This window comes from Ursus maritimus, unplaced genomic scaffold (genome assembly GCF_017311325.1).
Source record: "Ursus maritimus isolate PB19 unplaced genomic scaffold, ASM1731132v1 scaffold_35, whole genome shotgun sequence".
In the NCBI taxonomy this organism is placed as follows: domain Eukaryota; kingdom Metazoa; phylum Chordata; class Mammalia; order Carnivora; family Ursidae; genus Ursus; species Ursus maritimus.
In genome coordinates, this window is record NW_024426119.1 from 22,315,037 (window position 1) to 22,340,549 (window position 25,513).

At 47.5% G+C, this 25,513-nt stretch overlaps 1 protein-coding gene across 1 annotated transcript in view; it reads right to left on the reverse strand.

The window, feature by feature from the left end:
- Positions 1 to 25,513, reverse strand: part of GLDN (gliomedin) — a 60,101-nt gene that overhangs the window by 14,726 nt on the left and 19,862 nt on the right. The window contains exons 2-4 of the mRNA XM_008706059.2: positions 13,734 to 13,785; positions 6,063 to 6,080; positions 5,604 to 5,711 (exon numbers count right to left, since the gene is read on the reverse strand). Of these exons, the coding sequence (XP_008704281.2) occupies positions 5,604 to 5,711; positions 6,063 to 6,080; positions 13,734 to 13,785 (178 nt within the window). The remainder of the gene's footprint in view (positions 1 to 5,603; positions 5,712 to 6,062; positions 6,081 to 13,733; positions 13,786 to 25,513) is intronic.

Here is a 25,513-nt window from a genome sequence, read left to right on the forward strand (position 1 = left end):
TCTCAGCACTGCTAAGGTCAGAAACCGAGGGTTATCTCCGGTACTTCAGTCTCCTGGAAACAGTGGTTAGGCTAGAGCTCTATACTCTGGTTTCATCAGATTCTTCATCTCCTCAAGAGCCCACAGGGGCTCCCTGTGGGCTCCTGCAGACATGCATCTGGCCAGGGTCCCCTCCGGCGTCCAGGGGCAGTCTCACTAACAGTCCCTCCAGGCTAGGCCTTTCTCTTCTCCCCCTGCAACGCCCTCCACGGCTCCCCTCTGATTATTTCTAAGATGCTGATCACACTTCTCTCTCTTGTCCCTAACCCTTAGCCCTACTATACAACCCATCTTCTACACACGGCCCTATTTGTCCATTATGTGCCCAGGGAAGTTCTGCATTCTCTTCTAGCTGTAAGATACGGCTTCTCTTTCACTGGACGGGAAGCCCTCACAGACAGAAAGTACACTCTATGCGTCTCATTCACGCACACACGCGTGCATTCTTCATTCGTTAATTATTTAGTGAGCCTCACCTGGGCCTGGGGAGAGCTGAGCCAAATAATAGAATATATAAGACATGGTCGCTCCTTCCTGGACAAGCACTAGAGCAGAACTATTTAAAAATTAGAAACCATGTTAGAGTTGTGGGAACCCGACCTCCTCAGTCTACAGATGGGACCAAGGCTCGATGGTGAAGTGACCCATCCAAGGCCTCAGAGCCGGTGGGGGACCGAGGCAGGTGCTCCTGGAACTCCTTCCACTGCCCTCCTCTGCCTGGAGAGCAGGAAATAAGAGGCACAACATCCACTCCGCCCGCCTGCCAGGCTATTCCTCACTGAGCTGCATACTCTTGCTCACATTGTGCAGGCGTCTCTGAAGGGCTGGGGGCCTCCCAGCCTTCCCCGTAAGACTCAGTCTCAGGCTCAGGCTGGAGGGGTCCTCTGCCCTACGTCCTGCAGGAATTAATGGCACTAGCTCCCAAGGCCAGGCCTCCTTCCCGTCCGCTCCTGCTCTGTGGCACATCTGGGGCCGCGGCTGTCACAGCTGGGGGCCGGGCCCTCCAGCCTGGAAGCTCAGTGTATAAGAGCAGGGGTCCAGGAGTCAGAGACACCTCCTCCACTTCTGACCTTTGCGACAGTGGACAAGTTACATCCATTCGTGTCAACAGTGACTTTATTGTCCCTCTTGGCTGCGTGTTCCAGGCCCTGGAGTTTAGTTCAAAGCAAGATAGACATGGCTTGGCTGTCATGGACCTCCCATTCTCCCTAGGGAGTCAGACCACCAGCGCATATACAAGCAAACGCAAGGAGAGGGTTTCTGGGAAGGGATATGTGTTTTGACAGAACAGGGAATGTGACCATGTTGATGAGGCAGGGGCTAGACACAGAGGTGGGGGACGAATTTGAAGAGGGGTGACAGTAGAGCTGAGACCTGCACCAGGACTAGCTGCAGGAAGAGCAGGGAAAGAGTATTTCAGGCAGTGGGCACAGCAGTGCAAAGGTCCTGGGGCAAGGGTGGGCTTGGCCTGTTTGAGAAACAGAAAGATAGGGCTTCTTCATCTGGAAAAAATATGGCCAACAAAAATATCCATCTCCTTAAGGTTGTTTTCAAGAGCAAATGAGATAAGTATAGAGAGTCCATGGTAGCATGCCTGACAATAGATATTAGCTACTTGCATGCTATTGTTCAGAGGAGCACTGCTAGAGGGCATAGTCCAGCCTGAGTACTGTCTCTGTGGAACACAGGCTCTTTTTCCCATTTTTAGAAACAGTACTTGTTGTCCCCTCTTTCTGGAATGCACACCCACTCCTCCTCTCTCCCACCCCTGCCTGGCAAACCACCATGGATCCTGAAACTCCCAGCTGGAATCATGCTTCCTTCTCCACAGTCATGACCCTGGCCCAGCAGGTCACATCCTGTGTGAGACCCTGCAGTGCCTCCCTGGGAGCTAACCAGGAGACCCAGACTACTAGTCAGAAGGCTCTGGAAGGGCCTCCCTTCCCCAGCCACACCTGTCGGGCTTTTGTGGGTGCCACGCACTCCGCCTGGGCCGCCCTCTGCCCGCTCACATCCTTCAAGTCTGACCTCAGACTTTACCTCCCCGACCGTCTCTGTACTGTATCTCTTAACCCCCTGCTCTCTCCTCCAAACGAGTAGCTCACATTGTGATTGCAGATGTATTTGATTATCGACTGTTAAATTCTGCATTCCCACCAAAGATGGAAAGTTCCAGAATAGGGGCTGCCTCTGTTTTGTTTCCCCACTGGCACTGGGAACCTGTTCAATAAATATTTGCTGACAGATGTTCCCACCCTCTCCTGGTATTCTTGCTACTCAGGGCCGTTCTTGGCCTCCTTTGCTGGCTCATCCCCCTCCTGCTTGGTCATTAGACGTTGCTTCTCAGGGCTCAACCCAGGCCCTTCTCTCCGTTAGCTCCCTCCAAAAGTGACGGTGCCCATGCCCACATGCCCACTGGCCCCCTCACGTATACTCTAGCCCCAGGGTCTCCTCTGACCGTAGACCTGACTGCATCTCCAAGGCCCCCCTGACATCCCTCCTGGACGTTTCAAGGCACCTTAAACTCAGCACACGCCATGCTGAGCCACACTTGTTTCCCTGAACCTGAGTTGATATGGGGCTCCTCTCCTCGGGACAGAGCAGTCATCAGGGACAGAGATCTCAGAGTCGGTCTTGGGGTCCCCCTCCTCTTCCGCCTCAAATCCACCCACCCCAGGTACTGCTGATTTCCCCCCAGAATATCACTCAACTCCACCACATTCTCCATCCCCGGGCCTGCCATCCCTTCAACGTGCACGCTTAGTAGCTTCTGAACTGTCTCCCTCCTTCTGTCCTTGCTCTCCTCGGGTGCTCTCCACGCAGCAGCCACAGTGTTATTTTGGAAAAGCAGACCTGACCTTGTCACTCTCTCCTACCTGAGACCCGTCAGTGGCTTCTCAGTGCTCTCCGAACAGAGCCCGGGCCCCCTGACCAGCTCTCATCTCTCCTCCCTGCAAGAACACTGAGTGCCAGGCAGGGTGTGCACCCATCGTAGGGCAAACGAAGGAAGCAGAGGAAGAAAAGCACAGCTCCAGGGCTTTGGCCAGGTGACCAGGCCCTCACGCTGGAGCTCAGGGTCCAGGTCAGAACCCAAGCTGGCCCATGGTAGAGCTGTGCTTTCAACAACCTCTCCATAGAGCCAGGCTCGTCAGACAATCTTTGTGTTTGTACCTCTAGGATGGTGTTAGTCCCCCCTTCCCCTGGCCTGCGGCAAGGACAACTGCCTGGGCCCTTAGTGACTCAAGTTCTCTGCTTAACCCTAGTGGAGGCTTCTTGTTCTCATGCTGCTGACTCCTGAGGCTTCCTGCGCTGGGAGACTGCAGCAGAGGACGGTCTGTGTCCTTGCTGGAGGTCCTGTGGCATCTCCAGGAGACCAAGGATTTGGTCTCCCTCCCCTGACAAATGGATCCTGACCCCTCTCACTGCTCCACCACGGCCCCCCTGCCCTCCCTCGGCACAGGTGCAGGGGGATCCTTTCCTGGTGAGGCAGGGCAGCTCTCTGTGTGGCTGCCAATGCTCCCAGGTCCCTCCGAGTAACAACCACAGTTCTTATGATGCCAGGGCCAAGCTGACTTGGCTGCTGTCTCTCTGGCTTCGACTCCACCACATTCGCTTTGCATCCCCCCTGTCCGGCCGCTCTGGCCGCCTTGGTGTTCCTCAGACCCTGTGGGCACTCTGGACTCACACTCTGCTGGAGCCCCCTCCCCCGATAGCCCACGGCTCCCTGTCTCCCTTCCTCCAGGTGTTTGCTCAAAGGCCTCCGGAATCCGCAGTCACCCTCATTGCCACCCCTGCCGCATACACACACTGGTCATTCCCTCTCTCCACACCGCGTTTTCTCTTTAGCGCTTAGCACCGCATAACAGATGATTCTTTCTACTTACTGAGCTCGTTCATTGTCAATCTGCCCAGGCTGGAATGGGGGTTTCACAAAGGTACGGATTTTGTCAGCCTTTTCATTTCTGCATCTCTAGCACCTAGAACAGTTCCTGCCACATAAATAGGCCTTACAGGGATGAATGAACTTTTTCTGTCCTGGCTTCCCTGGGTCGTGGGCTACATATCAAGCACACGTCTTCAAAGCCAGGGATCTGTAAGCTTTTCGAAAATCACCCCTTTCCCACCTGCTCCATACCCATGCTAGCTAGCATGGTGGTTTCCTCCCCCTCATAGACGGCTCTCAGAATATTCATTGCTGAATCCTCAGAAAAGGACTGGATTACATCTCTGGGGCCTTTCTGGGATAAACCAAATGTCTGCACACTGAGGGCCATCATTATTCAATGCCCATGCTCATTTATAATTATGATTATTATCTAATGTGGAAGGATCCGTTTCTGCTCCATAATTAAAGCTGGGACGGCTAGCCTTGTGAGGACTGAGCTGACTGTGACCGTGTGGACCCATCTTCACAGAGGCTGCCCCCGGGAAACAGGAGCATGTCGGCTTGGCCAAGCGGCAGAGCCACTTAACAACTTTCTCTCTTTCCACTGGTTCTCACTTAAAGTGCTTCTAAGAGCAGAGGTGATGGGAGAGGGTACTGTGCCATTTGGAAGAATGTTCTAGTAATTATTCTAGCCCAGAGCCTGTCTAGGTGAGTTGGTGCCGCAGAGCTAAGAGGCTGGAAATAAACAAGATGGTTTGGTCGAGTCGGTAGGGTCTGCAGTAGCTCAGAGCCAGGCCTTCTGGAAGCCTCCTGGGGAGTCTCTCTGCCCCCTGCACTGACGCCTCCACTGTGCCACATGCTGGCTCTTGCCAGCTACATCTTCTAGGCCTGCTCCGTGGACGCCCCAGAATTGGTGCTCAGAGCCCCTCAGAACTTGCCTACCCCGTCCTACAGCCTCCTGCCAGGCTCTGCACGAGCCCCTGCTTCTCACTGCTCCCTGGACACGTCTGACACTGATGTTTCCAGGGCTTTGCTCGTGGCAATGCTGCCCCTCACTGCAGAGCAGCGGAACCTCTTCGGAGACACCAGCCACAACGGTGTCATCATCCTGTGATGCCAGGACAGCAGACGCCGGCCGCCGGGACCACATGATCAGAGTGCCAGCCTAAGGGGGGCCCAGACGCTACCTCGCTACCCAAATGGTTTAGCTACTCCTCTAGCTGAGAACACCTAGGAGCCAGTATCGATCAGCTGATTTTCAGTCAAACACAAGGATTTGCTGGGCAGGAGGAGGCAGTGAGAGGACAGCACAGGACTTGAGCCTCAAAAGAACTTGGGGCATCAGCACACACGGCCGTTACACAGCCCCTGGAGCATCCCTCCCCAGGGCTGCTTGCACTGGCCCATCCCATCCCTCCGTCTGCTTCCAAAGTAAGCAGAAGAGTGGGAATCAGTTCCCAGGGAGGCCGCTATCCAGGGAGATGTAAACCTTTGTCAGGGTTTCACCCAAAAGCATGCCCTTGGCACCTCAGCACACAGTGGCTTCCTGGCGAGAGTTAGAGCAGTCCTGCAGGCAAAGAGGAAACACTTTCTCCCCACTACATCCTGCTTGGGCCCATCCGAAAAGCAATAATTGAGATAAGCAACAAGAGAATTAACTAGAAAGTTGCCAAAATACCCATTTTTCCTCTTTTTCCAGTTGCTCCTTTTTCTCCTTTTGGGCCCTGGGGACCAGGATGTCCATCTGATCCATTGTGTCCTGGTAACCCACCAATTCCAGGAGGTCCTGCGTCGAAACATGGGAAACAAGCACATTTTAAAAAACTGTCACTGAACTTAACATGATTTGCTTTAGCCAAATGGATAGGCATCAATGCCTTTTCCAGATCTTTTCCTGCCTCTTCCCTTCTTTTTCCACCTTTGCTGCACCCCCGCTCCCAATGCAGTGACAGATGGGGAATGGTAATGGCAGGTTCTCAAGTGCGAGGGGACAGGAGAGCTTATGATTTGGGTAGAGACAAGGAGGGGGACACACTCCAGATTCTTCCCCCTTTCCCACCTCAGTCCCTCTGAGTGATCCTGGGGAACTACCCCCCCACAACCTCCCCAGGAAGTAAGGAAATCCATGGGCTCTTACCTGGTGGGCCAGGTGGTCCTACAACAGAAAAAGAAATTTAGATGATAAAGCATGGCTGGAAGGAAGTGAAGCTAGCATCACAACCCCCAAATCAAAGAGCACCTACCCCGTCTTAGTAAGTACTAACCATCTACTGGCCCTAAGCAATCACTCCACGCCTTTTATTTAGAACCCAGCATGTTCACTCAAAAGATCCTTAAAAGCAATTCAACACTTTGCCAATCAAAATCACTTCTGCTTGGGTTTCAGTGGATTAAGAATAATTTCTGAGTGGGCTTCACCATAGATTCATAAATCAGTCATCTCTCAACATTCAGCTTTACTAAATGAGGCTTGGTTAGAACGCAGAAGGGCGCTAGTGCAGCCCGGGCCCAGGTAAGCATCGGGAATTGGTCGTGCTGTCATTGCAGGACTGAGGTCTGGCTGTCGTGAGAAAGCAGTCCCAAGAGCTCTCATTCAGCCGAGGTGTCTCCTGCAGGCCACCCAGGGCGACTGAGAGCAGGAGCTGATTCTCAGGTCCCTATTCTGTTGCACAAAAGGCCTGAGAACAATTGACAGCCCAGATCGGGTAACAAACACCTTGCTTAATGTGTAATTACCCAAGGATCTAAGGGGTTCAGATGAACCATTTACACAGAATCTTGCAAAACAATTTTGCTTCCACAAATAGGAGAGTCTCATTGTCAGTTATTTTGTTTAAGCACTCAGACAAGCCAATGGGTTTATAACATGTGCGGCTGAGGTCCTTCTGTTTCTCCAGAACATATATGATGATTACCCATATTGGAGTAGAAAGGTCTTTCTACAAATCCAAGTCTGTGACTTTTCAGAAGACCACCATTTAGTAAGCACTTACTGTGTGTACCACGCAGCAGCAATCTTGGTCCCTGTGTCTCTGGTGTTTACAATCTAGCTAGACAAGGAAGACACCCTGAAACCACAATGAAACATGAAGGAGAAAGCTACAGAGAAGCAGCCCCTCCAAAGGGTACTGGGGTGGTCTGGTACTCGGCCGTCTGAGAAGATGTCCAGAGAGGGTGAGCCTTCAGCTGTGGCCCTGACACGGCCACAGGGGTGAGGGCTGGGCAGCTCAGGTCGGGGGACCAGCAGGAGCAAAGGCACAGGGGTGGGAACTTCCATGATTCAGGGTGAGAGAAAGGAGGAAGATTGGCCAAGCGGGCATGTGTAGAGATGAGGCTGAGTCAGCACTCGGCAGGGTGGGTGTGGGGCAGCGGCATTTGAATGCCAAGAGGAGAGGTGTAGGTGGTGTCTGCCAGGCAGTGGGGAGCTACAGTAGGTCTTAAGTGGGGGCTGACACCGTGAATCAGTGTTTTTGAGATCCTCTCTGTAGATAGAAGTTGAATACAATCAGGGAACAAGATGAGAGAGAGAAAGAGAGGTGGGATGGGGAGAAAACACCCAGAGGATCTTTGTAGTTAAAATGAGGGGCAAGGTTGTGGACAAATTGGTTGGTAACTATAGAGTTGTAGGGAAAACTAGAAATTCAAGAGGTATTTCAGCAGAAGAATGAGCAGGGCTCCATATCTGATTGGGTAGGGGCAAGAGAGGAGGACTCTTGGATGATGGGGAACCGAGGATATGGATGGAAGGAGACATGAGGACTCTTGGAAGAAGTGTATGAACGTATACTTTCTATACATGCAGTTCCAATTTGAGCAAAAATGATTTGATGAAAATGGTACCACATTTTCCAGGGTCAGTGTAGCCTGTGGCTGCACGACTTTACCACCAGATGGCGCGTTGTGTGTACAGACACGTAAGGAGGTGATGGGAACAGTGGACAGACGGCCGAAGAAATCAATCATCATTCCTGACTACAGATGGAACCATATTCAGATGTGCAGATTGGTAGAAAAAGGTCACCAAGCAGGAATCGGCTGTCTATGTAGGTTTCAAGAGTTCTCGGGACAGTCCAATAACCATTTCTATGCAGCAGGAGTATTGGAGAGAGGTCCTGGCTAGAGCCGTACATTTAGGACACTTTGGTCATGGCCAAAAGTGTCACTATGGCGAAATGTGTAGATTAGGGTTTTCTGACATTGACCTGAGGTTCATTGACACTTACTGGCTACAGTTCTTAGTCATTTGAGTCCATAGAATCACCTAGAATGCTTGTTAAAATGCAGATACCCAGACCCCAGCTAGAGATTCTAATTCAGTTTGCATTTATTTTTTTTTAAGATTTTATTTATTTATGTGACAGAGAGACAGCCAGCGAGAGAGGGAACACAAGCAGGGGGAGTGGGAGAGGAAGAAGCAAGCTCCCAGTGGAGGAGCCCGATGTGGGACTCGATCCCAGAACGTCGGGATCACGCCCTGAACCGAAGGCAGACGCTTAACGACTGCACTACCCAGGCCCCCTTCAGTTTGCACTTAGAGTGAGGCCCAGGAACATGCATTTTCACCAAGCACCACAGGTGACTGGGAGGCGGATGGTCCTGGGTACCCCTGACCAGATGTGAAACTTTTCTGGAAAAAGAATCAGTCACTATCAACAGAGTCCTAAAGGGTTCCCTTCCTAGAAAGGCTGAGAGCTATTAGTCTGGAGGCAAGAGTAAATGTCAAGTGAAGTTGTGGGATGGAGAGAGAGGGGGACACACACTACATCTGGAGAAGGCAGGTGATAGAAGAGGCACCAGGAAAGAGAAAATGAACCAAAGGCATAGGAGGGAATCCAGGGGGTCCTGAGACCTGACACTAATGGAGAAGAGAATTTCAGAAGAGAAAGGAGACAAACACTTCCAAAGAGCTAAGAAGCAGAGTGCTATAGTGATGGTGAGCCTGTATCCTGACGCCCACTCGGGATGCCTGCAGAGCTGCCCAAGGGCCCCTTACACCGGAAGAAGCCCTAAGTATGTGTCATTATAATAATGTCAAATGTCAAATAGTATGTGCCAACTGGGCCTTGAGAAAACCATTTTCAAGGTGTTTTCTCAGCTCTTGACTCTTCTCTTCTTCACTAACAGAACCCCTGGGGATACACATGGACAGCCAAGTTCATGTTAGCCCTGTATGCGGGGCTGGCCCAATGGGATAATGGAGCCTGTCTCAGGGACTTTGAGCCTTGGTTCCTACGTGGTCCTGCCTCCCACCGCCTCCCTGTTTCACACTGCCTCCTGGGCTTCTGATGCCTTTGCCCCACTCCCCGCCCAGTCAAGGACTGTTGTCACCTTCCACACTGGTGGGGGCCTGGGCCGGACATGTGCCCTGAATGCCTTCATCACAGAGTGGGGTCTCCTGTGCTGGTGAGGGCTTGTATCCATTCTATGAGAATCCCACACCTGGAGGACAATGGCAGTAAATAGCAAATAAAAAGCCCCACTACAGCAAGGGGAGAGTAAAACCACTGAAGAAAGGAGGAAGCGCTTGTCCTGCTTTTTGACCAAGGAACTCTGCGTTTTCATTTGCACGGGGCCCCACAAATGCCCCAGGTGGCTCAGAGTGTCCCAACCCACATTCCTAACCAGGATCAGGTAGAAGTCGGTGGATGCTATAGGACCTGCGCCGCTAGAGTTTTTTTCTCCTTGCAATCCAAGACTGACCCGCAGTGCCCCTAGTTATGTAAACTGGAGGTCTGGGGATGGCCCTGCAAGGTAAAACAATCCAGAGAGCCCGGGGAGAGATGATCAGAGAGGAGAGGAGAGGCGGTGACTGGTGTTGACATGATGGAACCACAAGATGGCAGCACTGGGACCCCGGAGTCCCCAGAACCAACTTGGAGTGTCCCGGACTTTGAGGACAAAAAAAGCCTTTTTTGCTGTGTTATGCCACTGAGGTTTTATGGTTCAATTATGACCAGAGCGTGGCCTAACCTATCTTGACAAATACATCCCTCTATCCTTAAAATCACTGGTAACCCCTTGACCTTTTTTTTTTTTCTCAAATAAGCTTTAGCAGGTTTCTGCTAGTAACAAAGAGAAGAATTTCAATGCAGACAGGAAACGCAGGCACAACAGTTATGAGGAAGGAATAATAAAGAGGTGTAAGACTCACTTCCAGTCTCTGAAGGGGGGGCGGGGTATTGGCCAGCGGCTCAAGCTACAGTCTCCAGAGAGCCTGCCCACATGGCTCCTCTCACCACGGCCATTCCAAATCACAGGGCAAGATTTTACTACTTTCCCCTTACACCCGGGATGGTGTCACAATCGCTGTTGCCAGACCCAAGGCACCTGCTTAGCACAGCAATGACCACGAGGGATGTGGCTGACAGAGGAACACAAAGAAGCCCCCAAAGAAAAACTCCAAATAGAAACATGTCAGAAAGGGAGGCCTGGTTCTGCCACTTTAGAAAGAGCTGGTAAAAGACGCAGCTTCTCAAACCTGATAAGGCCAGGCCTGGCCCCTGTGAGATCGATAGCCCTGATTCTCTTCCTCTCCTGTTCCCAGCAGGGACTCCCCGGGGCTTGGGACTCAGGCCAGCCAGCACAGCTTTGGGCCCAGACGGGAGCCCTAGCCAAAGGCAGTGTGGCTCCCCTTTCCCTGGGGAGTCAGGAATACTTGGCCGTCCTTCAGGGATGGCCTGAGAGGGCCCTAGCTCCCACACGTGGAGCTGGAATCTCCCAACTCTAAACAACAGGCTAGCCGCTCAGTGGGGTCAGCTGAGCGAGAGCATGAGCAGCTATACCAGCTGTTTCTGAGAACAGCCTGTCTGTCGGTTTACCACATGTTGCCCTGGCCACAGCTCTGAGGCCTCGAGACCCACCTCTGTGTGCTGCTACACCCTTTGTGGCTGCCCCTGCTGCCAACGGCTGGGCCGGTCCCAGGGCACCTAATGTGGAAAGGCGTCTTCCCACACACATCCCCACTAAACCGCAGCTTTGGTCCAATCCCATTTATTTGGTGCATTTCAACTTTGGACTATGGCGTGGCAACCTTAAAGAATTAGAGTAGGGATGGCAAATAGGTTTTATTTCAAGTGCCAATTCTTATCCATTAGTACAGCTTTCTGGAATGCCAGAAAAGAATTACATGAGGCCATGCTCAGTGATGGCTGTGATCCATTCTCAATGTCTGCCCGGGTATAGGGTAAGGAGGAGTAACGAGTGGGGTTGGAGTCCCGCGGCTGTAAGGAGAACAGGAACTATGGATGCAAAGTGGCTCTGCCCTGAGAAGCAGTTCAGAAATGGGATAGTTTAGACATTTGCTGAAAAAGCCCATATGCAGAGTCCACTGGAAATGAAGAGTTACCCAAGTACCTGCCTTCTTCAAGATACCTGCTATTCCAGAAGATATGTCTCTGGGGTCCCAAGGACATCTGGGCTTAGGGACAGGCTGCATCCCGAAAAGCATGCTGTTCGTACTCAAAAGCACAAACGGCACTAGCAAAACCTGTAACTACTCTAGAAGCTGAAGGGCCCTCACTATTTGCCTGAGAGGTTCCAGGCTGCACACATCTGTCCTTGTCTCCATAGCAACCACAGCTGTCTCCAGAGAAAGGAGCAGGGATGGGGCTTCACAGTCAGAGCTAGACTAGCCTCAAGTTGCAGGGCCTGCTTTTTCAGAGGTCAGTCCCGTCTAAAGCTAGATCTTATTCTCAGGCCAAGGGACCCGAGCCCGGGGTCTGCTCCGGCAGCCACTCCTGCCCGCATCTTCCTGGGGCTCTGGACCAAGGCCCTCTGCCCTTCTCCCTGTAGTTCCCAGTTCACTCCCGGGTCCTGTCACCTTCCTGCCCCCAGTGCAGACGGCGTGGTCTATCCCAAGGTACGACCTCACTGGGCAACCTGTACTTTTCATACCTAAGTTTTAATTGAAGAGCTTTCTGCGTTAAAAGGGGGCCCAGTTTCAAGCTGGCATGAAGGGAGAAGGTGCTGATTTTTGAAAAGATTTCGAGGTGCCAAAGAACAACCTCCTCGACCCATTTCCAGCACAGATGTGATCCCCAGCCCCCCTCCCCCTTCTTCCCTAAGTGGTCTTAACAGCTCCATCTGCATTCACCGAACAGCCTGGCTCTCCTTCTATCACTTCTATAATAAATATCAAAAAGGAAGAGGCTTTTCCTGTGCCTCTCAACGGGGCTTTTGTGCCTGTAATTCCATCCATCTGAGCATTTCTCTAGCGCTCATTACTGTCACACAGGGGAACTCTGAAAAGGACTTCCAAAGATGGAAGAAAGGTGCTTAAGACCCAAGAGTTTCAGAGTGAAGGACCAAGCTGTTCCGAAGATATTTAGTTTTCTGTGAGGGCCGAAATGTGAGTTGAGTAATTCAATTAGCATTTTCCAAGAAGCCATAGGATTATAGCTTTTCTCTCTAAAACTAAACTAAGCAAACAAGAGGCAGACTTGGACTCGGGGCTCCTCGGGGAAGTGTCTTTCTTACCAGCCCACCGCCCCCGATTTAATCACTTCCATAGACCACCATCGGTTTAGTGGTTCAGCAACTCCCACGAAGCTCCTAGTGCATGGCAGGTAATGAGCGGTCGTGGGGAGGATGCTGGCGAGCGGATGGCTTCTCACGGCTGGATGCACACTGCAGGGTTTCTCCGCCAGTGGCGCCCTATCAACGCGACCTCCCCAGGGCCTGAGGCCAGACACTGAGAAGGTTCAACAGAAGCTTCAAAGTCTCGTGCTTCTGTTTTAAAGTTCACGAGAGCTGTGCATTTACTCCATATCAGATTTTTAATGCAAAGATCATTTCCCCATTGCCTCAGAATGCGGGAGAGGCACGAAATGCTGTATCTGAAATCAGGCTCCGTAGGCCCATCCTTGGGCCTGGCCAGAGCCTTCCTTGGTCTGGGGTAAAACAAACTGAGTGACTGTTCTGGGGTCTGTGTTCTTCCTTGCCCCAAGCTTCCGAAGGCAGGAGGCAGGCACCACCCCCCCACCTCAGTCAGGAAGCAAGCACTCCCCCCTCAGGCAGGGATCAGGCACCCCCTCAGGTAGGACACAGGCACCCCCCCCCTTAGCAGGAGGCAGGCAACCCCCTCCCAGGCAGGAATCAGGCTCCTCCCCTCAGGTAGGACATAGGCAACCCCCTCAGCAGGAGGCAGGCACGCCCCCAGGCAGGAATCAGGCACCCCCCCCCACCTCAGGCAGGAGGCAGGACACCTAGGTGCACGTGGTCATAGCAAGGACACTCTCCTCCTCCCCTTCGCAACCCATTAGCCATTCGGTGTCCCTTGGCTTGATGTGCCTCCTTGTTGATTCCCTCCCTCCTGTTTATTTGTCCTTGATTTCCTGAATGGAGGGGAGCCATGATATAACCTTCCATCCCACCAGCACACAGTAGACACCACATACAGAGCACTCTTCATAAAGATGGTTTTCTTGACTAAGTAGCAGTTTGCTTCTAGAACTTTCCATTCATGCCATAAGATAAGGAAATAATTCCTTCTGATAAGAGAATACCCCTTTCTTTCTTTTCTCTTTTAAAAATGAATGTGAATAAGGAAAACATCTATGGCCCCAGTTCAAGGTACCACACGTTTCTAATTATCCAAGACCTTGGATATTATTTTCTGTGGCTATATTTCTATGGCAATACCAAAAATATTATTTTTCATAATTATATTACAATTGATTTTCAGCTCATTCAAAACATCTGGTAAAAGTAAACCAGTATGTGTTTTTAGGTGTTTGTTCTGCCCTGGCCCTTTCGCTAGCACACGTGTGTGCGGTGTGAGCACCACTTTCGCAGAGCCAGGCCGGCCTACCTGTCAGGCAGATGCCCTTGGTGCTGTTGCAGAGGTCCACCATCACCCGGATCTGCAGGGAGAGAGGGCGGTTAGCAGCACAGAAGACAGCGGGCCCTGAACCCACCCTTCATCCAGACGAGAGCAGTTACAAAGGTTCACAGAGTCACCTCAGGAGAACATGCAAAAGTCTGAGGAAAAGTTAGCCTCAACTGAAAGAGAAACTCTTAAAAGACCTAAAGATATATGATAACAGAAGCTCATCTATCAGTATTGTCAACCAAATCTCCTTGATGGCGAAGGAATTGCTAAATCCAATTTTCGAGGCTGTCATGAGCCAGCCCTCCAGCATCTGAAGGGCTCAGTCTGTGTGGAATAAAGAGGGTGGGCTTGGTGGTTGGGAGTAAGTACCCACTAGTTGGGCGAGCACAGGCAAGGTACTCAACCTCCGGATACTTTGGTTTCCTCAGAAAAGTGTAAATCCTGTAAGCACCTGTCCTGAGTTCTGTCCCCAGCATGTGGATGCTGCCACAGATGGTAGTCATTCTCGTGCCTTGTGGATACTGCCCGCTCATCACTGGATGGCCGCCTGTGGCAGGCGGTCATGCGGCATGGTATCAGCCGGGTGTCTGGACTCCCCACACCCGTTTCGCAGTCCCTTCCCCCATCCACTCTCCATGCTGCTCACAGTGAATGTCATAAAGACCAAATCTGAGCGGGTGAGCCCTGATTCACATACCCTGCTGATTCCTTGCTGCTCTAAAGATAGAACAAAATTCCTTCTTCTCTGGACTCATCTCCCACCACTCCCCTTTCCCTTACTGTTTCCCAGCTTCAGTTTGCTCATCCACAAAATGGACATGGGAATAGTGCTTTCTTTTTAGGATTTTTGTGAAGAGTAAAATCATTTTATGTGAAGTTCTTAGAACAATCTTGGAAGCACACCCAAAAGTATTTTCCGTTTCGTGGAGGCAACAGAGAGTGTAGACAGAAGAATGGATTCTGAAGTCAACTTGCCTATGTTCAAGTCATGGCTTTGCCACTCACAAGCAGTGTGACTGGAGGGTACTTACTTAACCTCTCTGTGCTTCTGTGTTCTTATCTGTAAATGGAGCTAATAGCACCTACCTTATACCATGGTTATGTGGATTAAATGAGTGAATATTGCAACACACTCAGAGCAGGGCCCAGCACATGGTAAGCACATGCTATTTATGTTATTGTGTTAGTTCCTTAAACATGCCAAGAATGACTTAGTCAATTCATCAATTTACCATCCAGTTGTTTTCTACTTACAGATTCAGTAATTTTTAGACCCCACTAATGTGACATTTCAAAACTATGGAGAGAACTTATTAAGAAGTGGATTTGAGACAACTGGATAGACATCTGGGGGAAAACCAAAAAGTTGAATCCTTACTTCACTCCTTACACTAAATAAGTTCATTAAGCGATATTGATAAAACAGTTAAAAGTAAAAACCAAACTCAGAAAAGCACTGGAAGAAAACTTGGGGAAAAAATTTATAATGGCATGAGAGTAGGAAAGAATTTTCCAAGAAAGAAACAACCCCCATACTATATGGAAAGAATGTTTAAATTCGACTGTCTGATAATTTAAAATTTCTGCGAGAGGTAAAATACTACAGGCAACAACAAAGGAGAACCATAGACCTTGAAAAACAGTTGTGAAGGGCTGGTATATAAAGAGCTATTACAAAGCCGTAAGGAACAGGAAACCAAAAGAAAAATGGGTAATGGGCCCAAACAGGAAGTTCAGAGAAAAAAAAAAAAGTGCTTCATTTTCACTTATAGTTAAAGAAATACATTCGAACAATGAAATGCTATTTCCCACTTCTTAGATTTGTTAATAAAAAGACTAACAGAGCACATATCCTGAGAGCGGCCAGAAAGCAGCACTCTTTCGTCCTGTTGATCAAGTGTGAAGCCATACTAACCCTTTTGGAGGGCATTTTGGCAAAAACTACCAAAATTTAAATGGGTCTACCTTCTGATCCATCAACTGCACTTTGGGATTTATTCTTCAGATGTATCCATATGCGTGTGAGGAGACAGAAGTACAAAGATGGTCATTGCAGAAATGTGGGCAAGAGCAAAAACACCCTCAATATTTATCAGAGGGTCTTGTGCAATGAAGTGTAGCATATCCACAGAATGAAATACAACGAAAAACAAAGCATTTAGATCTGCGAGAATGACATTGAAATATCTCCAAGATAAATGAAAAAAAATGCAAAGTACTGAGTGGCATGTATAATGTCCTCTCATTTATGTAAAAAAAGTGGTGTGCACACAAATGTTTCTATATGCTTCTCTCTTGCTGCTTTCAAGATTATGTTTTTGGCTTTCCAGAATATGTATGGAAGGTGCCTGGGAGGCTCAGTTAAGTGTCTGCCTTTGGCTCAGCTCATGATCCCAGGGTCCTGGGATCGAGTGCCTCAAGGAGACTGCTTCTCCCTCCATCCATCCCCCCTGCTTGTGATCTCTCTCTCTCTCTCAAGCTGTCTCTCTCTCTCTCAAATAAATAAAATCTCTAAAAAAACAAAACAGAATATGTATTGAAAGAAACCTGAAAAGCCTCAAGTGAGGGGGGAATAGAGGACTAGGGTGGGAGGAAACTACTAAACATGATACATCCTTTTGTTTCATCAGAAATTTTCACTCATTACTCTTTCAATTAAATTCTTTTTAAAAAGAACATGTTTTGATTTGAGGGGAAAGATTGTTTTGTCTTCTACCTAGGCTTAGTCTGTTTGCTAGGAGATCCAGAGGAAAACTCACACCTGTGTCTACTTTGTTACGTATATCAACAAGTATTTGTTGACGGCTTTAGAAATTTATTGTGAAACATACATATCACAGATATATCAAAGGAGCACAACTTAAAGATGAATCATAAAACATACATGTATATTCCATGCCCCCTCAGTAAAAAACGGGTGCTTCTTCCCGTAACACACCAGCCCCATCAACTCTGAGACAGTATACTGTGCAGTGTTCCTCTCCCTTGCATACAAGTAAGAACACAGAGGCATAGAGAGGTGACGTCATGTACTCAAGGTCGCATCACTTCCTCGGAGCAGAGCTGGACTCAACTCCAGCTCTCCTGATGCCAGGTCTGCTCTGCTTTCTATTATGACTCTGATGATTCGCTCAACACAACCAGGCAGAAGAAATTTCGACTCGCTATTTTTAGTCATTTTCATAAATGAATGTAATCAGCTGCACTATGGACAAGATTAATTATCTTAAAAAATGTATAATTGCCCATTGAGAGAACCATTAAAGACTTCACAATGCTTCATTTGTTGCCTGGGGGATCACAGCAGAAGGAATAGTTTGAAACAACAGAAGCATCAATAGGGAAAATTAGCCTTTCTCTTTCCTCCTCATCACCGGTCTGGGGTAGGCACAGTGTCTACAAAAGACAATGAAGAAAGAATTTTCATTTCCTGACCCTTGGGCTCCATTTATATGCTAAATGTCCATTTAGATATTAATCAGTAAATTGTGTTAATCTTCACACAGAAATATTCCTCTAACAGACTTGGTCTATATAAGGTTGTACCAGAGGGAAACATATGGTATGAAAAGTTGTGGCCATAAGAAAGTCAGAAACTGTCTTTTCTGATAGTGATTAAGAACTTGGATCAAAATAAGAGAACTCAGGGGCGCCTGGGTGGCGCAGTCGTTAAGTGTCTGCCTTCGGCTCAGGGCGTGATCCCAGAGTCCTGGGATTGAGTCCCACATCAGGCTCCTCTGCTGGGAGCCTGCTTCTTCCTCTCCCACTCCGCCTGCTTGTGTTCCTTCTCTCGCTGGCTGCCTATCTCTCTGTCCAATAAATAAATAAAATCTTTAAAAAAAAAAAATAAGAGAACTCAAAACTCATTGTCACACAATCTAGGTTGTCAAATTATGGAATCACATTTGGTATAGAGAGCTTTCTAAATCTTAATTTAGGACTTGAGAATGGTGAAGATGGAAGAGACCTTACAGCTCATTGTTCTGGGGGTGTTAGGCTTGATCTGTCCATGATGTGGCCCTGCCCCCTCCAGCTCCCACCACTTCCCGCCTCCCCCCCCCCCCCAACTCTGCTCCAGTTACACTGACCATTTCTGGTCTTTGCTATGCCTGTAGGTGGTACTCACCTCTTTGATGACACCTCAGCTCAAATGTCACCTCATCAGGAACACTTTCCCTGACTCCCCAACTGAAAATAGCCCTAGGGGCCACACGCCATCACCTCACCTGGCTTTTTGTCTCTGTAACGTTCATCATTATCCAATATTATCTTACTTACCTCTGCATTTATTTATTATCCGTCCCTGCCTCCCAAAGAATGGAAGCATTTTGAGAGAATTTGCTCTCTGTTTTGTCTCTATGCCCTGTGTATAAAATAGTGCCTGCTTCCAGACCCAAAACTTCTCCACTGGGGAGATACAGTTCAAGTAGGAAAGTACATCAATGGTCTCGAAGGGAGAGCTTACCTTGACAGAAGGTGACAATAAATTGTGACCTGGGTCTATGATGTGAGAATCTGATGGTGTTGGGAAGAGAATGGGTGAGATGCAGAAAAAGCTCCATAGAAGGGGGGGGAAGGCCCTCCCAACCCACCAACACTATTTGGAGGATGCCTTTTACCGGAACAAATGGCTGTCACCCTCAGTGCAATATAAAGAATGGTACCCCTGCGAGCTCAGCTTTAGTGCAGCCTTGGTCAACGTGTCACCAAGGGGGAATCACCTCCCCGGAAGAAACACCATGGCCCGTCGGGGTCATCTCCCCAGTAGGAAGAGCAATACAGTAATGGACAGCTACACCTTGTGTGGGGGACTTGTTCTTGGCAGTGACAACATATGGGTGATGGGAGTAAAGACAACCAAAATGGGAGGGAGGGCCTTGGGTTCCTCATCAGGACGGTTCTTGGCTTTGCCTGAGGAAGAATTCAAGAGCAAGCCATTTAGAAGAAGGGCCAAAGATTTATCAAGTACAGAAGTAAGAAAGGTTTATCAAGTATACTTCACAGACGAAGTAGCAGCCTCTCCTCCCAGAGAGGGAAGAGGAACCCCCTTTGCCTCTAACCAAAGGCTTTGTACATTTTAAATATTCGCTATGCATATGGGGAGGGGCTTACTCTTTAACTTCGGGTTTATCATTTACATTGGGCAGTTCGTTTTTCCATTGTCCTAGGGTTGTGAAATTACGTACAGGGAACAATTTTAAGAATGCCGAGGCCTTGTGGTTTTTACTGTCTGGTGGTCTTCCATGAGTCAGATCTCGTGACTTTTTTTTTATGACTTGCTGACTTTTAAGTTAAGGGTCAGCCTAAAACCAAAATGGCTTTACTCTGGTTAACTTGTCTTCTGCATTTCCCTTCCCTCCTGACTCAAAGTGGCTTGTTCAGTGATCTTACATAACTGAGTTTCAACTTTTCCAGAAGTGTTAATCCGGGTACAGCGGGTGGTGTTGGCCACAGCACAGACACCTCCCTGCTCTGCTAAAAGAGAGTCAAGGGTTATCCCACTATCAAGAACAACTTTGGCCAGAGAATCTAAGGATCTTTGCTGGCCAGAGAATCTAAGAATCCCAGGATCTTAGCACCAGATTCTGCAATCATTCCAAGAATTAAGAAGTTAGGCCTCTACATTTATCTCTAACCAGGGAAACAGGGCAGTTAGAGAATCTCCTAGCCTGAAATAAAAGGTTGTTCTAAACTCCAGAGGTTACCTGCCTTAACAATAGCCTGGGAGATAAAGATGAGGGCATTATCTTTCCAGGCCAATGCCAGGGTAAATGGCAGAAAAGTAAGGAGAAAGCATTTCATGTTTAGTTAATATATGAAGTCTCTATCTGTCCTCTTGAGTGGAAGGAGTGCATCCTGATTTCAGCTGCTTTTCTTCCTTGTCAGTCTGACTTAGAGATCTCCAGATTTTGTAAGGTGGACACTTCTGTGGCTATGTGATACGTACCCAAGGCTCCACACCTTCTAGTTTTGAAACAGAGTCAGTGGACAGGAGCACTGGTAAGATCCCCTTTCAAATGGGGCTTGAGGGACATCTTTTTCAGAACACCCAATCACCACGCTCTAACTTGTGACCAAGTTAGATTCTCTGAACTGGGACCTGGGAAGACTTCTTTAACCTACTGCTGATAGGCTTGAGTATAAGACATTAGAGACCTACAGTAGCTGGCCATAGTAGCACGAGATGACAAAGGATAAGCAGAAGGTTGTATACTGATCAAATTTTAAGAAGTTTGTAAGGTTTTTGTTAAGGCTTATATGATACGTCCAGTGAAGTGGGTACCTCAATCATGGGAGATCATGAAAGGTATACCCCAAGAGGGACACAGGCTTTTTACCAGTTTCTTTGCTACTGTGAGGGCATCAGTCTTGCAGCAGGGGGAAGCTTTAGCTCATCTGGAAAATACACATATGGTAACAAGAACGTATAGATAACCCATATTAAATGGCAGTTGAATGAAGTCCAGCTGCAGGTGTTGAAAGGGTCCAGAGGGATGTCTGAGGTCTCTGGGAATAAAAACAGTTTTTTCAGGATTATGGACCTGACAAGTCAGACGTAGCTGGTAGACTGTTTTTGCAATGTTACAGAAGTTTCCCTACCAATGCCTACTCATAATTTGAGTCATCTCAAATGCACTCTGGTGGGTGAAGGAATGTGGGGGGGAAATGGGGTTTTTCAGGGAGCTGAGAAGCACCAAGGGATCTGGGGTTCCCTACAGCCCCAGCTGTTCACTTCATCTACAGCCATTGCTTACCCACCTTAATTTCTCTGATTTAGGAGCAGATTGTTGCCACGTTACAAGGACATCAGGATGGCAAAAATCTTACTAATATTTGTGGAGATTTTTAAGACTTATGTTTGTCCCTGGAATTAAAGAGGTTGTGCTAGAGTTTGGGCACAAGAGACCTTTTAACTGTATTTTAAAGGTTTTGTTCCCTAAGCCTGGGTTGTGACAACCAAAAATGTCTCCAGACATTGCCCAATGTCCCAAGGGGCTAGGGGAGTGGGGTTAAAAGTCACCCTTGGTTGAGAACTGCAGTTCTAAATGTTAGTCACTCTAACCAGTAACACTGTGCCAAGTTGGTCCTCGGTACCCTCTTGTTTTATCCTCAGGCAATGTTAAGAGGTAGGTTTTATTGTTCCCAAGTTACAGAGAACGATTATCTTCCCCAGAATGCTGAGTAACTTGCCCAAGACCCCACAGCTGATTAAAGCTAGAGCATGGAATTCAACGGCATTGAGCTGAAGCAAGTATCCCCAGTGGTGTGATATAGGACCAAAGTTGACCACTATGGATTTTAGGCAACTGTGTTAGCTGTGAATTCTTCTGTATGGGTTGTGGTTTCCCCGAGCAGATTTCTAGACATGCCATACTGTTGCTTAAAAAACGTCACTGGAGTTTTGCTATTCACAGGGTAAAGTCAAACCTTTAGTTAAGGACCTGATATCAACCTTACAAGCCTGGTCCGGATGAGAGCCGTGTTCCCTGTCTGGGTGCATCGTGGCTCTCACTGGCATGTTAAGTTCCCCCAATCTGTTCTTCTCCAGTCCTTCAGGTTGACCCCTGACCTATGGCTAGAAGGAAAGTGGGGTTGCATTCTTTTTGTAGCTGTCCCTCTTCGAATAAAATGTATATCTGCAGTAAGATGCCTGGGTGGCTCAGTCGGTCCAACTCTTGTCTGACTCGTGATTTCGGCTCAGGTCACGATCTCAGGGTTGTGAAATCGAGCCCTATGTTGGGCTCTGTGCTGGGCATGGAGACTGCTTGAGAGTCTCTCTCCCTGTCTGCCCCTCCCCACCTCTCCCTTAAAAAAAAAAAAAAAAAATGGGTATCAGCAGAATATCAAAGTGGCTCCTGCCTTTAGAAGCTAAGTTGAGGACCTCCTAAAAACTTTTCTCTCTTAAAAGTTTGTGTCTTGAAAATTTCAAAGAACATTGGATTTTAAATCCATTTTCTGGGATGAGATTAAGTATGTGTAACCCATAGAGAGAGCAGATTAATAGACTGCCAAGGCCTGGGGGGCGGGGGTGGGCAGGGAAGGGGCAGTGCTTGCTCAAGGGGAACAGGGTTTCTTTTTGGGGCGATGAAGAAGTTATGGAACTGGGCAGTGATGACAGTTGTACAGCACTGCAAATGTAAGCAGCACCACAAAATTGAACACTTTATTTTATTTTTTTAAAGATTTTATTTATTTATTCGACAGAGATAGAGACAGCCAGCGAGAGAGGGAACACAAGCAGGGGGAGTGGGAGAGGAAGAAGCAGGCTCATAGCGGAGGAGCCTGACGTGGGGCTCGATCCCATAACGCCGGGATCACGCCCTGAGCCGAAGGCAGACGCTTAACCGCTGTGCCACCCAGGTGCCCCAAAACTGAACACTTTAAAGGGTTAAAAGGGTAAATTTTATGTTAGGTGAGTCTAACCACAATAACAAAGTATGTGTTTAGAAGTTTAACTCTTTTAGGATAATTTGTGTCCTCCCTTTCCTAGAACAACTCAGTATCCTGGGATCATAAGGAAATGTGTTGGGGGATAATCTTAGGTTAATATTTCCAACATTACTACACCACACGAAATTCTCAGGTTTAAATATTTTTCCGTATTCTGCAGAGTTATGACTAACACAGTTTTGCCTTATATCTTGTTCTGATGGGAAGATATAAAAACTGACATGGTTAAAACTGATTTTAGGAACTTCACATGTAGTTATATTTAATTTATGGCAAAAGAACAATATTGTCCCAATCTACAGGTGAGAAAACTGAGCACACTTCTTTACGTTTGGAGCTCGGAATCGAGGGGGCCATTCAGACATTTAAACTACCATTTATTATAAAAGTGGGCATTGAAACAGTAATAGTAGGAGTTACTTACTTTTTTTTTTTTTTAATATGTTAAGTCATTTTGGGAGTTGCTTTCCACCGTGTTAAATATAGGATTAGTTGGGGATGGTGTCTAGAATTGGGGTGAGGGGTTTAGAGGGGAAGTGGGGCAAGAAGTTAAACTAATCTGGTTCAGAAGAAAAAACAAACAATAAAAAGACCTTATTCCCTTTTATTTTTTTTCCTTCAGTCTCAGGTGATTGTGGGCTGTGTTTATATTTCAAAGACATGATAAAATGTATACAGCAAGGGACGGAGAAAGAATATAAGTTCTTCTAAGAAGGGCTTGGGTTTCCTAAGGTCAATAATTTACAAGTCTTTTAAGATACACAGGGGAAGTTTGGGGATTGATGAAGGAATAGTGAATTTTGAATTGCCTCTAGAGCTAACTTCTGTTTTGTGAAAAATCTGTAACATTAGGATCATTGCTCTCAATTCCTCCAAGAATTGGCTTATAACTGAAATGACATCATAGATTGATCCATCTGTACAAATACATTATTCTCAATTTGTTTCTTTCCTTTTGGGTACATATTTCTTTTTTTTTTTTTTTAAAGATTTTATTTATTTATTTGACAGAGATAGAGACAGCCAGTGAGAGAGGGAACACAAGCAGGGGGAGTGGGAGAGGAAGAAGCAGGCTCATAGCAGAGGAGCCCGATGTGGGGCTCGATCCCGGAACTCCAGGATCACGCCCTGAGCCAAAGGCAGACGCTTTAACCGCTGTGCCACCCAGGCGCCCCTGGGTACATATTTCCAATTTTAAATTCTTCTGGTGGTATTGCATAACTCCCCTTGGTATAAGACAGGTCCCCAAAGAGGGTGCAAAGGGTATTACCTTCCCAAAATCCAGAGCCACTCCCAAACACAGCCCAAAGAAAGAACCAACAATATGATTGTCCCAGTCAGGCAGAAAGCCAAACCCTTTTATGCAAAACAAGACAAGCTAAAAGGCAAGAAGTATCCTTGGGAAAGAAAGAATCAACGAACAATGGTTTTGGATTTGGAAAGGAAGGCACAAGTGATATTTTATTTTCCTCTCTTGACTGGGTACTACAGACAGAGACTCAGAAGAACTGTTTCTGGTAAGAATGTTCACCTCTCGCTGGCTTCGGCCAGTGTTCCTCAGATCCCCTTTGTAGGCTCTGGTATCTACCAGAGTGTCCCTGGGCTGTTTAAAGGAATAATTAGCAGTTTGCAAGAAAACCCCTCCATTTTGTCAACTTTGGGGGCCCTCCTTTGAAGGTAAGGATGGGGGTGTCTCTAAGGCCATTAATTTGGCAGTCTTTTGTTTACAGTTGTATAGTCTTTTCAGAGTGGAAAAAACAATTCAGACACAGGATTAATAGAATGAGCATTCGAAGGAGGAAAGGGGAGAACAGTAGGAGTGACGTCAGTCTTATGGGTTTTTTTTAAAGCAACCTCTTACATCTTTACTTTTTCTTTAGCCTTTTGCAATGAATCTTTTGATGAGCTATTTTGGAATTCTGAAACCTTTTGGAGATGTCTGCTTGCCCATTAAAACAGGTATCCTATTCTGTTTAAATTGGCAATGCTTGCTTTCAAGTGTACTTCTTCAATGATCTTATCTAACTGGAATATTCCCCATCATGGCCATTGTGTTTCTAGGTTGTAATTCCTCTGAGGGCTGGCAGCAGCTTGATAGGACCCTAGCTGCAAACAGAGTTAACTTACATTTCTGTGTGGCCATATCTAGCCACATGTGGGGTACAACTCACATTTCTGTTTAGCCTTATTTCGGGGCCCCTAACCCATTGGTTACCAAGCCAAGTTCTTTAGGACATAAAATAAGCTTGTATATTTTTATAACTTCCAAGACCAAAATTCTAAGATATAAAATAAGCATGTGTGCTGGAAGGTGGAACTCTTAACTCCAGAATTGAAGGATATTAGTCAAGGCTTTATTTACACAATACAAGACAAAATAAACCTAAGCACCTAAATACACCAGCAGTGACCAAAAGATGGCACCATGGACTGGCCAAGAGAAGGCAATGTACACCACCAGTATTTCTAGCATGGACCAGCAAATGGGGACTGCAGACTGGAAGTGGATTCCAACATGGAACTGTAGACTGAACCAAGGGCTAGGGGACTGGTATTCTGTTAGAGCCTCCTGTCAGTCTAGACTAACCTGTTCACCCTGGATTAGAAAGCCAATTAGATGGTAACTCAAGCACAGAGAACCAAGAGTGACTCACCAACGGCCCTCAGAAACAGCGAGAAAGACAGTGAACTCAAAAGGGCTCACTGAGCACCAGGACTGTGTTTCCCATTGTCCCTGAACGCCATTAGAAGTCTGCTTCAGATCCCACCACTGCCACCAAATCTGTTAAAAAACAAAATTCAACTGAGTAAATTTGAAGATTTAATTGGCTTTATTAAAATGGTTCATGAATTGGAAGCATCGCATCTAGCAAGTAGAGGGGAGCTCTGCTGAGCTAAACAGAAGAAAGGGCTTTCAAGGCAGAGAGAGGGCATTAAAAAAAGAAGAAGAAAGGAATTTATTAGCAAGGAATGCATAGTTTAGGCAAGGTTGCCCTCTTAAGGGGAGCAGCAGGGATCTATCAGTAAATTCCCTAGTATTGACAAGGAAATTGCCTGTTGACTAGCTAAAGGTTATATTCCTTGGAGGTGGGGCAGGAGGTTGAAACTGCTGCTAGGTTAGGTACTAAGTCTTAGTTTGCTGTCTTGGCCTAAGTGATGCTATTTGGGGCCTGCAGCTTTCTTTTTAACATAAGTATATCCTGGACAAGAATGCTCGTGGCAACATTGTGATGGCAAAAGCACTTGAACAATCTAAATGTTCATCAATAAGGCAGTTGTTAAACAGATGAAAAAGAATGATGTAACAT